This window comes from Cherax quadricarinatus, chromosome 4, assembly GCF_038502225.1.
Source record: "Cherax quadricarinatus isolate ZL_2023a chromosome 4, ASM3850222v1, whole genome shotgun sequence".
Lineage (NCBI taxonomy): Eukaryota > Metazoa > Arthropoda > Malacostraca > Decapoda > Parastacidae > Cherax > Cherax quadricarinatus.
Window position 1 is genome coordinate 63,992,972 of NC_091295.1, and position 13,579 is coordinate 64,006,550.

Sequence of the window (13,579 nt, forward strand, 5' to 3'; positions counted from 1 at the left end):
TCTTGTGGGAATAATGTAAGCACATTATAATAAGAGTTGGTAGTATTCTACAAAAGTATCAGAGATTTGCTAGAGATTGATAATGGAAATTTGTGAATATGAAGACTCTTATCTATAATGGTAGTAATACCTGTGGATATGTATATTCTTAATTATAAAGGTAGTAATACCTGAACTGTCATGGTGATACCTGTACACTGAAACAGCCAAAGACGGAGTTGACATCGCGATTGTTGGTAATTGAGGTTTATTTGTCAGGAAAGAATAGTGGCATTTTTGACACTGGTCTTAATTAGATGATGATCCCTTAACTGATTAAGCATCTGTTGGCTTACATGAATTAAGTTTTACGTTTCATTCAAAAACCAAAGGATCACTGCACTGTAGCTTCTTCTGAGATAAGATGTTGACACGCTTACGGGTATCCAGCTATGCTTAATAGCGTGTCAACTATGAAGGTTGTAATTTATTGTAAGCTTTTTGGGGCGGAAAGTTCTTAGAATGAATAGCGCTGCCTAATAAACGCTGCCCTCCTGGCACAAATCTTAAATATTATGTACGATTATAGAATAATCTTTTATAGTTTGAGAAAAAATACATTCGTTTTAAAATCAATGCATATCTGGCATGCCCACTCACCGGTATATCCTGTCGCATAGCCTCTATAGTCCTCTGACTTCTTGAAGTAATGAAGGAGGCTCTCGTAGTCCCAGCCTGGGTTACCTATGTCAGCCCAGTGGTCAAAGTCTCGCCGGTTCCCTCTGACGTAGAGCATCCCGTTGGTAGTAGAACCTCCGCCCACCACCCGAGCATGGGGAATGGTGGCCCGCTAACCAGAGAAGGAAAATGATTTGGGAATACCAAAGACACAAAAGCAGTAATTTGAAACTTTATTATGAAAACGTTTCCTTGTACTTCGGGCTTTACTTAACCCATCCTTAAAGCTACTCAACCTATCCTTAAAGCTACTCAACCTATCCTTAAAGCTATTCAACCTATCCTTAAAGTTACTCAACCTATCCTTAAAGCTACTCAACCTATCCTTAAAGCTACTCAACCTATCCTTAAAGCTACTCAACCTATCCTTAAAGCTACTCAATCTATCCTTAAAGCAACTCAACTCAGCCTTAACTAAAAACTGTTCAACCCATGCTCGAAGCTACTAAACTCTTCCCTAGAGCTACTTCAGTGATCCTACTTGGAATATCAAACATAGTTTTATTAACAGAAGTACTTATAATAAACAGTTTCATTGTAATTATATTACAGTAAAAAAATAATAAAAGATATCCTAAAAAATATTTTTCTTAGAGCTTATTTTAGTACAAGATGGAATTTGCATTTTTTTTTTTTTGCAAAGCACACATAAATCCTGTGTACAAAATTGCATATACCGTGAAGTGTGTATCTCCCAGTGTATATATGCTGAGAACTTACTTATCTGTTTCAGAAATTAAAGTATCCTTGACTGGTTGTGTGGACTTGACATGTAGTCTTAATCACGTCGTGTAACCGATAGGCTTTAAACCTAATACAGTAACCAACCTATCTGAATATACTTTATTTGCATATAAAGAAAGACGATAAGGACAGATAAAAACAAAAAATACTGTGATTGAAATTTGACGATATTGCAAGCTTATAAAAGATAATTATATTTCTAAAAGTAAGAGATATTCAGAACATTATAAATTATCTTACTTAATAATTTTGGTAGAGTAGCGGAGATAGTAAAATGTAAACTAATGGAAGTTTATGTTATACACTACCAGAGGATATAACGGAAGTTTATGTTACAACCAGTGGTTATGATGGAAGTTTATGTTACAACCAGTGGTTATGATGGAAGTTTATGTTACTACCAGTGGTTATGATGGAAGTTTATGTTACTACCAGAGGTTATGAGGGAAGTTTATGTTACTACCAGTGGTTATGATGGAAGTTTATGTTACTACCAGTGGTTATGATGGAAGTTTATGTTACAACCAGTGGTTATGATGGAAGTTTATGTTACTACCAGTGGTTATGATGGAAGTTTATGTTACAACCAGTGGTTATGATGGAAGTTTATGTTACTACCAGTGGTTATGATGGAAGTTTATGTTATACACTACCAGAGGATATAACGGAAGTTTATGTTACTACCAGTGGTTATGATGGAAGTTTATGTTACTACCAGTGGTTATGATGGAAGGTTATGTTACTACCAGTGGTTATGATGGAAGTTTATGTTACAACCAGTGGTTATGATGGAAGTTTATGTTACTACCAGTGGTTATGATGGAAGTTTATGTTACTACCAGAGGTTATGAGGGAAGTTTATGTTACTACCAGTGGTTATGATGGAAGTTTATGTTACTACCAGTGGTTGGGATGAAAGTTTATGTTACTACCAGAGGTTATGAGGGAAGTTTATGTTACTACCAGTGGTTATGATGGAAGTTTATGTTACACATTGCTAGTGGTTATAAGGGAAGTTTAGGTTACACACTACCAGAGGTTATGATGAATGTTTATGTTACACACTACCAGAGGTTATGAGTGGAGTTTATGTTTCTCACTGCCAGAGGTTATGATAAAAGTTTATGTTACTACCAGTGGATTTGATGGGAGTTTATGTTATGCACTACTAGAGGTTATGATGAAAGTTTATGTTATCGATACGAGAGGCTATGAGGGAAGTTTATGTTACACACTAACAGAAGTTATGAGAGAAGTTTATGTTACTCACTACAAGAGGTTATGAGGAAAGTTTATGTTACTACCAGTGGTTATAATATAAGTTTATGTTACACACTACCAGTGGTTATAATGGAAGTTTATGTTACACACTACCAGTGGTTATAATATAAGTTTATGTTACACACTACCAGTGGTTATAATGGAAGCTTATGTTACAGACTACCAGTGGCTATAATGGAAGTTTATGTTACACACTGCCAGTGGTTGTAATGGAAGTTTATGTTATCCCCAGTGTTTACGATGGAAGTTTATGTTACTACCAGTGGTTATAACGGAAGTTTATGTTACACACTACCAGAGGTTATGAGGAAAGTTTATGTTACTGCCAGAGGTTATGAGGAAAAATTATGTTTCACACTGCCAGAGGTTATGATGGAAGTTTATGTTACACACTGCCAGAGGTTAAGATGGAAGTTTATGTTACACACTGCCAGAGGTTATGATGGAGGTTTATGTTACACACTGCCAGAGGTTAAGGTGGAAGTTTATGTTACACACTGCCAGAGGTTATGATGGAGGTTTAAGTTACACACTGCCAGAGGTTATGATGGAGGTTTATGTTACACACTGCCAGAGGTTATGATGGAGGTTTATGTTACACACTGCCAGAGGTTATGATGGAGGTTTATGTTACACACTGCCAGAGGTTATGATGGAGGTTTATGTTACACACTGCCAGAGGTTATGATGGAGGTTTATGTTACACACTGCCAGAGGTTATGATGGAGGTTTATGTTAAACACTGCCAGAGGTTATGATGGAGGTTTAAGTTACACACTGCCAGAGGTTATGATGGAGGTTTATGTTACACACTGCCAGAGGTTATGATGGAGGTTTATGTTACACACTGCCAGAGGTTATGATGGAGGTTTATGTTACACACTGCCAGAGGTTATGATGGAGGTTTATGTTACACACTGCCAGAGGTTATGATGGAGGTTTATGTTACACACTGCCAGAGGTTATGATGGAGGTTTATGTTAAACACTGCCAGAGGTTATGATGGAGGTTTATGTTACACACTGCCAGAGGTTATGATGGAGGTTTATGTTACACACTGCCAGAGGTTATGATGGAGGTTTATGTTACACACTGCCAGCTATTATGTTGGAAGTTTATGTTGCACACTGCCAGAGGTTATGATGGAAGTTTATGTTATACACTGCCAGGGATTATGATGGAAGTTTATGTTACACACTGCCAGAGGTTAAGATGGAAGTTTATGTTACACACTGCCAGAGGTTACGATGGAAGTTTATGTTACACACTGCCAGAGGTTATGATGGAAGTTTATGTTATACACTGCCAGGGATTATGATGGAAGTTTATGTTACACACTGCCAGCTGTTTTGTTGGAAGTTTATGTTACACACTGCCAGAGGTTATGATGGAAGTTTATGTTACACACTGCCAGAGGTTATGATGGAAGTTTATGTTACACACTGCCAGAGGTTATGATGGAAGTTTATGTTACACACTGCCAGAGGTTATGATGGAAGTTTATGTTACACACTGCCAAAGGTTATGATGGAAGTTTATGTTACACACTGCCAGAGGTTATTATGGAAGTTTATGTTACACACTGCCAGAGGTTAAGATGGAAGTTTATGTTACACACTGCCAGAGGTTATAATGGAAGTTTATGTTACACACTGCCAGAGGTTATGATGGAAGTTTATGTTACACACTGCCAGAGGTTAAGATGGAAGTTTATGTTACACACTGCCAGAGGTTAAGATGGAAGTTTATGTTACACACTGCCAGAGGTTAAGATGGAAGTTTATGTTACACACTGCCAGAGGTTATAATGGAAGTTTATGTTACACACTGCCAGAGGTTATAATGGAAGTTTATGTTACACACTGCCAGAGGTTATGATGGAAGTTTATGTTACACACTACCAGAGGTTAAGATGGAAGTTTATGTTACACACTGCCAGAGGTTATAATGGAAGTTTATGTTACACACTGCCAGAGGTTATGATGGAAGTTTATGTTACACACTGCCAGAGGTTATGATGGAAGTTTATGTTACACACTGCCAGAGGTTATAATGGAAGTTTGTTACACACTGCCAGAGGTTATGATGGAAGTTTATGTTACACACTGCCAGAGGTTATGATGGAAGTTTATGTTACACACTGCCAGAGGTTATGATGTATCTTGTAGATATTCACAACTAATTTTAATTCCTACTTGAGATTAAAATAACTATAACCGTTGTTCAGGGATCTGAAACTCATTTTTATTAATTAATTAGTTTTTTAATTTATTAAATGTACTAAACATTTCACTGAAAGTGATACGAGATAAGATAAGATAAGATTTCGTTCGGATTTTTAACCCCGGAGGGTTAGCCACCCAGGATAACCCAAGAAAGTCAGTGCGTCATCGAGGACTGTCTAACTTATTTCCATTGGGGTCCTTAATCTTGTCCCCCAGGATGCGACCCACACCAGTCGACTAACACCCAGGTACCTATTTGCTGCTAGGTGAACAGGACAACAGGTGTAAGGAAACGTGTCAAATGTTTCCACCCGCCGGGAATCGAACCCGGGCCCTCCGTGTGTGAAGCGGGAGCTTTAGCCACCAGGCCACCGGGCCACCACGAGGTTAGTAAGGTTTGTCAGGAAACAGGACAAGTGTTTCCTGACGCTGGTCTTAGTCATATGATGACCCGCAGCTGGAGCCTTTGGTTAGGTTTTGATCATCTGACCGAGTCCTTCAGGTGGCTTTCCAGTCCACCCCTTTAAAAATTATGGTTAGGGTGGCTAATGCACTAAAATTGTTACTAAAATTTTCAGATTTATTGTCACTGCTTTTGCTGTCTCCATATTTAGCCACCTGTGTATGAAATTACAAAATAGGAGAGTATCCAACTCAGACTGGATACAGAAGACAGAGGCAGCCATCTCTAAGGAATTCTCTATAACTGTATGTTGTTCTTAAATATGATTTAACTATTGTTTATAAGGTAATCCAGCTATCAGTTTATACTGACGGTGAAAACTTGAGAACACCAAAGCTGGAGTTTCTCTCAAGATTTTATTATACTTCCGCTACTTTTCTTCGACTTAATACTGTTGTTTCTAGTACTAACACTTCATATTATTCCCATTAGTTGCAGTTAAAAAAAAAAGTTCCGTACTAATAAAAGTGATAATAATCATCTTCATAATTACAATAGCAATAAAACAACAACAACAACAACAACAACAACAACAACAACAACAACAACAACAACAACAACAACAACAACAACAACAATAATAATAATAATAATAATAATAATAATAATAATAATAATAATAATACAAATAATAATGACGATGATTATAATAAATATCTAGGGTAAACTTCATGTGTAACTTCCATAAGCTTAAAAAACCAACGTTTGAAAATATAAGGGCCAGAAGAACACTGTAATACAATGTAAAATTTGGTATTTACATAAATAAGCCAATTCTAGTTCCTTTACTTTATATTTTTTTACCAAATAAAGGAGAAAAAATGCAAGGGCTAGTAATTATTATTATTATTATAAACATGGGGCTGTATAATCCCGTAGGGATTATACAGCCCACAGTAGGGAGGGGGAAGATGGAAGGTATTCAAGCTCAATTCAGGGAACTGGAGCACAGATCCAATTCCCTAGATCAAGAGTCCCTCACCAGCGTCAAGGAACCTCCCTTGAGGGAAAGGGTTGGTAATAATTATGTAAGATTTAAAGAATGCGGAAAAACTAACAATAAAAATGAAAGTACTCAGCAAAATAACGTTGCCTGTAATTGTAATCATACAACATGTAGGTCGTATGAATACAGTTAGAGACAACAGTTAACTACACCTAGGTATTTGTTTACTGCTAAGTAAACGGGTAGAATGTATAGTGCAAGAAGACTTACACTCACCGGAAATCGAACCCGGCCACGTTGGATGTATCGGACGATATGGCGGGTTCGATTTCTGGTGAGTGTAAGTCTCCTTACACTATACATTTTGCCCGTTTACTTGGCAGTAAATAAATACCTAGGTGTTAATCAACTGATGTAGTATGCATCCAGGGAAATATTATACCTTAGAGATGGTTAGGCTTTAAAGGAGTTGAGGTAAGATAGATTATGAAAAAAAAGTGTTATAATTTTTTTTTTTTTTGTAAATTATGAATGCGAATAGTTCGTTTCTCAACATTTCTTTCTCTACGGGCTAGAATTTCCAGTGAAGGTAGGACTAAGACAGATCGACTTGAGCACAGAGCGAAGATGAACTCAGTACAATGACAAGCTTTGCAACCTCATGCACCTCGTTGGAAGCAGCATTTATTACCGTTTTCAAAGAAGTGAATAACACACTTTCCTGCTGCGATATGTTTTATCTCAGTTTATGCGTGCTGTTTGGGTTCTCTGTACATTTTCTAGATCAGCAATTTCACCTGCCTTGAAAGGTGATGTTAGTGTTGAGCAATACCCCAGCCTAGATAGAACAAGCGCTTGGGCTTGGCATCCCTGGTTTTGAAAGTTCTCATTATCCATCCCGTCGTTTTTCTACCAGATGCGATTGATGCAATGTTATGGTCTTTGAAGGTGAGATCTTCTGACATTATCGCTCTATTGTGTGGTTGGAATTTGTTTTATATTCCGATAAAATTTTAATTTTCTAAAGTTTTCCATATCGGAGTAATTGAAATTTCTCATCATTGAACTTCATATTGTTTTCTGGGGCCCATTTATAGATTTGGTTGATGTCCACCTGAGTCTTGCAGTGTCTTCAATGGAGGACACTCATGCAAATTCGGGTGTCATCTGCAAAGGAAGACATGGCGCTGTGGTTTATATCCCTGTCTATATCCGATATGAGGATGAGGAACAAGGCGAGAGTGAGTACTATGCCTTGTGGAACAAAACTTTTCATCGTAGCCGCCTCCGACTTTACTCTGTTGACTAATACTTTTTGTGCTCTATTTATCAGGAAATTATGGAACCATCTACCAACTTTTCCTGCTATTTCTTTATAACGCATTTTGTGCGCTATTACCCCATGGTCACACTTGTCAAAGACTTGTCGAAGACTTCTGCATTCTTCTTGTCTTCTAGAGCATGCAGGACCTTGTCATAGTGGTCCAGTAGTTTGGACAAACAAGAGCAACCTGCTCTAAACCCATGCTGCCCTGGGTATAGTAATTGATGAGCATCTAGATGGTGATCTTGCTTCTTAGAACCCTTTCAGAGATTTTTATGATGTGAGACGTTAGCGCTATTGGTCTGTTGTTCTTTGCTATTGCTTTACTGCGCCCTTTGTGGAGTGAGGTTATGTCTTGTTTCTAGCAGCTGTGGGACGACCCCAGTGTCCATGCTCCTCTCTATATCATGTTAAAAGCACGTGATAGGGGTTTCTTGCAATTGTTGATGAACACGGAGTTCCATGAGTCTAGGCCTGGAGGGGAGTGCATGGGCATGTCATTTATCGCCTTTGCGAAGTCATTTGGAGTCAGGACAATATCAGATAGGTGTGTGTCTACCAAATTCTCTCTCTCATAAAAAATTAATTTAGGTCTTCGACTCTCAGTCTGGTTAGCGGCTCGCTAGAAACTGAGTTATTCTTGGACTTGAGTAGCTCAATCATTTCCTTGCTGTCATCTGTGTAGGACCCATCTCGTTTAAGTAGGGTCCGATACTGGATTTTTTCTCGACCTTGACTTGGCATAAGAAAAGAAATACTTCGGTTTCTTTCAATTTCATTCATGGCTTTTAGTTCTTCCCGCGTTTCTTCACTCCCATAAGATTCCTTCAGCTTTAGTTCGATGTTTGCTGTTTCTCTGACCAGTGTCTCCCTACGTATTGCAGATATATTGGCCTCTTTTGGCAGCTGTTTTTCTTTGCCTTCTCCTCAATTGCCACAGAGTTAATTTGTTCTAGACATAGGTTAGGATCCATGTTGGTTAGACCATCTTCCCAATTTATATCATTTAGGACTTGGTTTACTTGGTCCCACCTTATGTTTTTATTATTGAAATTGAATTTGGTGAAGATTCCCTCGTGACTGATCACACATGTGTGAACCTCTGTTATGTTGTAATTTGAGTAAATTTTTTTGATATGGTGACATTTCGTATCAGATCAGCTATTGTTAGTGAAGATGAGGTCCAGTATATTCTCTAATCTTGTAGACTCTATTACTTTCTGGTTTAAGGTGAATTTGGTGAGGAGATTTAAAAGCTCGTGTGTGTGTGAGTTTTCATCTGAGCTGCCTCCTGGTGTTATCTCTGCTACAACATTGTTTGCTATATTCCTCCATTTTAGGTGCCTTACGTTGAAATCCCTCAGAAGCCAGACGTTGGGGGCAGGAGCTGGAAGATTTTCCAGACAGTGGTCAATTTTCAAAAGCTGTTCCTGGAATTGTTGGGACGTTACATCCAGAGGCTTGTATACAACCACAATGACCACGTTTTGGTTCTCGATCTTTACTGCTAAAACTTCAACCTCATCATTTGAGACATTTAGTAGTTCTGAGCCTATAAATGACTCTGTGATATACAGGCCAACCCCCCCTCCCCCTTTTGCCTGTTCACTCTGTTGTATCTGTACAGGTTGTAACCTGGGATAGAAATTTCATTGTCCAAGTGATCCTTTATGTGGGTCTCTGAAAACCGCGAACATTGCATTTGACTCTGTATGCAGTCCACGGATGAAAGGTATTTTGTTGTTTGTTGCTAACTTTATACCCTGTATATTTGCAAAGATGAATGTCGTCGGATTGGTGGTATTAGTGGCATGGTTAGGGGTCTTTTTTTTTCCTGGCACTAATATCTGTTGTTTTGGAGTGGAGGCCATTGACTGTGATTCCACTCTAGAAATGATCGGAATTGGTATGCGATTTCTGTCATTTCCTGCCAGCTTTTTTCCCTTCCTGGCGCTGAAAAAATCTCTCTCTCTGGAGTGGCTGTGGATACCCAGGTTTTCCCATGGTCTGGATGTTAGTGTAACCAGGTCATTGAGATAAATATAAGAAATCATTCCAGTACGTTTCTGATGAACTTTCTTGTAACTTTTTATTCGACTTCTTCATATCCGGTTTATGAGAGGCTCAAGGAAGCTCCAGACCTCATACTATTGCATTTCTTCTTGTTTCAACTAAACCGTATTTTACTTAGAACATTATTCAAAATGTTGAACTGTGTTGCGCAATTTACAGAGCAGTAGAACTCTTTGGTTACCGAGAGCTTTTAACATAAAATGTTGCTATTATCAATTTGCTGCCAACATGCCCAATTTTCAATATTTTGATTTGGTGCTCTCAGTACTAATTCCATCACAACAAAATCAAAATAATTCTATGTCTATTATCTCTCTCCACATACCCATAATTCATTCAGATACAAAACTTTTACTAAAGGAAAATCTTTCCGCAATTTAGGCTGCAAAATAGGTCGTCAGGTAATCAAACCAGCAAGGCAAGGCAACCAAACGACGAGTGACTATGTAAAGTGTTTGTGGAACATTACCTTAAAGAAACATTAATATACACTTCTGGAAATTTTATTAATAATCATCTGGTGTTTATATTCACGTTCTCTTTCTCTAAAAGAACAGTAAAGAAATATGAATATCACTTAATGAGATCGGGTTACATGAGGAAGAATTAACATTCAGCGAGAGCATTCGTGGGAGAAGAAACGAGCTCAGACACGCCATCACCTGTACAAGACCCTCGATGAATCGTTTTAGTTGACCAGAAAATACGCAAGTCATCTCAAACTGCAGAACGGTGAGACTCGATCCCATGACAGGCAAATCCTAAAACTCGCAGGCCAGTGTGTTAATTGCTTCTCCATGCCGGCGTATCAGTCTTTTAAGGTCTCTTATCTAAACATATATTATATTAAAAAAAAAAAAGTTAGATCATAGCATGACTATACAAAGTAAAAAGCTGACAACTTTATTTCAAGAGATACAAAGCCTTGGACATGTCTCACGTACAGTGAATGGAATATTTTGTTAATAAAGATGCAAAAGGGTTCAGTGTCTCTACACATCAAGTACTTTAGAGATTACCTTTGAAGACAGATTTAGATCACGTAATTGCTGTTTGAGGACCTCACACTACAATTCGTGCAGTCATCACGAGGAAAAAAGTTAGGTAAACTGTACGTAGGAAGAAGACGAAGAGTACTCAGCTCCTCCACGGATTCAAACCAAGTGTGATGGGAACCATTGTAGCAAAGAATAAATGGCTATGCAGGAGGCGTGTCGCCAACCACTGTGAAGGAACACTATTATATCTGCCTACACTACGGGATTATACAGAGGTGATGGTTGTCGTAATTCTGGGAATATTTACTCCAGTCGGAAATATAGGCGTGTAGTGCTTTAGTAAATGTGTATCAGAAATCATTTTGAAGCAATTACAAGGTAACGTGCAATTATTAAAAAGGACTCAACAGTCACTACAAATTCAGGGCCCAAGCATCATATTTTTTTTGATCACTGATAGAAAATGTTGAAGAGGGAATGGGAGGGGGGGGGGTAGATGCTCATTAAGATTATGTTTGAGATTTCTTTGTGTAACTCCAAAGACTCTAAATGCCTTTAATTGATTTAAAGCCTAGTTGACGATCACCTACACAAGGCATACAGACCCACAATGAAAAGAAAATTTTATTAAAGTGATTTTTCTACACTGAAAATCATAATCTTAATGACACAAGAGAGAGAAAAAGGATGATGAAACAGGGAAAAAGACTTGGTAGGAAGTTTACTGCCTAAACCTTATTGAGGCCTCCCTAGTGTAACCCATAATTTACATGACTAAATTCCTTATATCCTCCTCTCACTGTATAATATGTATATGTATGAATATAAATATATATGAAATAATATCACAGTTAACAGGTGATTTCAGAATATGCAAAACAATCACTCTGAAAGAATGGAGAAATTCCAAGCGCTTTCGTGACTACTCACATTAACAAGGAACTATGAAAGTAAAGCATCCAAGGAAGCTATATAAGGGGTCTGGCCAACACCTCACTATCAGATCCCACAACGGTTAAACACCTGACGTGCGCCGGCCCAACTGGACAGGTCCTTTGCACAACTCACCAACAAACTATTCTACCCAAGAAAATTTAAAAATTATAATTTGTCAAGTGTATTATTAAATTCTTCCCAAATTCTATTAATTATAAATGGATCTAATTTATATAAACCAAAGGAAATATTCATATTATTGTCAAAACTGCTTTTTATGAAACAAGATTCAATTATATTCCTGTCGACCATGGACTTGCTTGATACTACTTTCTCAACTTTTTGAAAATCAATTGGATGGTTAAAATCTCTTACATGAATAAATAGAGCATTCGAATCTTGTCCAGTTCTAATGCTATATTTATGTTGTTTTAATCTTAGTTCGAGATTTTTACCAGTTTGACCGTAATAAACTTTATCGCAAATTTTACAAGGAATCATATAGACACATCCATCAGTATTTTGGGGGGAATTCTTTATCAAAAGTTGTTTTACTGTATCAAGATTTTTGAATACAACTTTAATATTAAAAGTCTTAAGAAGAGAAGGCATATCAACCAAGTTTTCATGGTAAGGGAGAACCAACATATTTTTAGTTGAATAAGGCTGGTTGTCCCTTTTTGGATTGTAAAAAGTATTTCTAGCAACTTTAAAAGATTTATCAATTACATTTCTTGGGTATTTTAAATCATTACTTATTTCATAAATTTTGGATATTTCCTCATCTATGAACTCAGGACTACAAATTCGTAAAGCTCTCAAAAACATTGATGAGAAAACAGACAGTTTGACTCTATCTTGATGCGAGGAATAATAGTGGACATAGGAACAGTTATTTGTAGGTTTTCTGTAAATTTTAAATTTGAATTCATTATTACCCTTAATAATTAAACCATCTAGAAAAGGCAATGAGTTATTTTCTTCAAACTCAACAGTAAAGTTTATAGAATGGGCTAAGCTATTTAATTTTCCAAGGAAATGGTGTATATCTACATTTTTGGGCATAAGACACAAAATATCATCAACATATCTGAACCATTTAGCTCTATTAGGGAGGATTGTGTTAAGCAACCTTGTTTCAAAAAAATCCATGTATAGGTTACTAAGAACAGGTGAAAGAGGATTTCCCATTGCCATACCAAACTTCTGAGTGTAAAACTTATCATTAAACACAAATTTTGCATCAACAATGCAAAGTTTAATAAGTTTAATGATAGTAGGAACTGGCAATGGTAAATCATAGTTAACGAGTTCTTCAGATAAGAAACTTAATAAATCATCAACAGGAACTTTCGTAAACAAGGAAGTAACATCAAAACTAACCATGTTAAAATCATTTAAGTCAGTCAAGGAGCTTAATTTATCAACCAAGTCTATGTTGTTTTTAACATTAAAGTTAGAAATTTTGCCAACAATAGGGCTCAAAATATCAACAAGCCATTTGGATAATTTATATGAAACTGACCCTATGGAGCTAATAATTGGACTGACTGGATTCCCTGGTTTGTGTGTTTTTATTAGTCCATACATGTAAGGTAAAGATGGATTAGTGGAAGTAAATTGTTTAACTAATTCATCTTTGCCTTTCAGTAGAAGTTTTATTGTTTTATTGAAATTGCTGTTAACGGTTTCTAGGGGATTTTTCCTAAGTTTAGAATAGGTTTCAGTATCATCTATGAGATGATTAATTTTCTCTTGGTAATCATTTTCTTTCATAATTACTATTGCAGACAAAATAAATACAATAGTAATTATGAAAGAAAATGATTACCAAGAAAAAATGAATAATCTCTTAGATGATACTGAAGCCTA

The 13,579-nt window shown here is 37.0% G+C and overlaps 1 protein-coding gene across 1 annotated transcript in view; it reads right to left on the bottom strand.

The window, feature by feature from the left end:
• LOC128684336 (glucose dehydrogenase [FAD, quinone]-like) overlaps positions 1 to 13,579 on the bottom strand; it is a 206,842-nt gene that overhangs the window by 179,962 nt on the left and 13,301 nt on the right. The window contains exon 3 of the mRNA XM_070098289.1: positions 640 to 829. Within this exon, the coding sequence (XP_069954390.1) occupies positions 640 to 829 (190 nt within the window). The remainder of the gene's footprint in view (positions 1 to 639; positions 830 to 13,579) is intronic.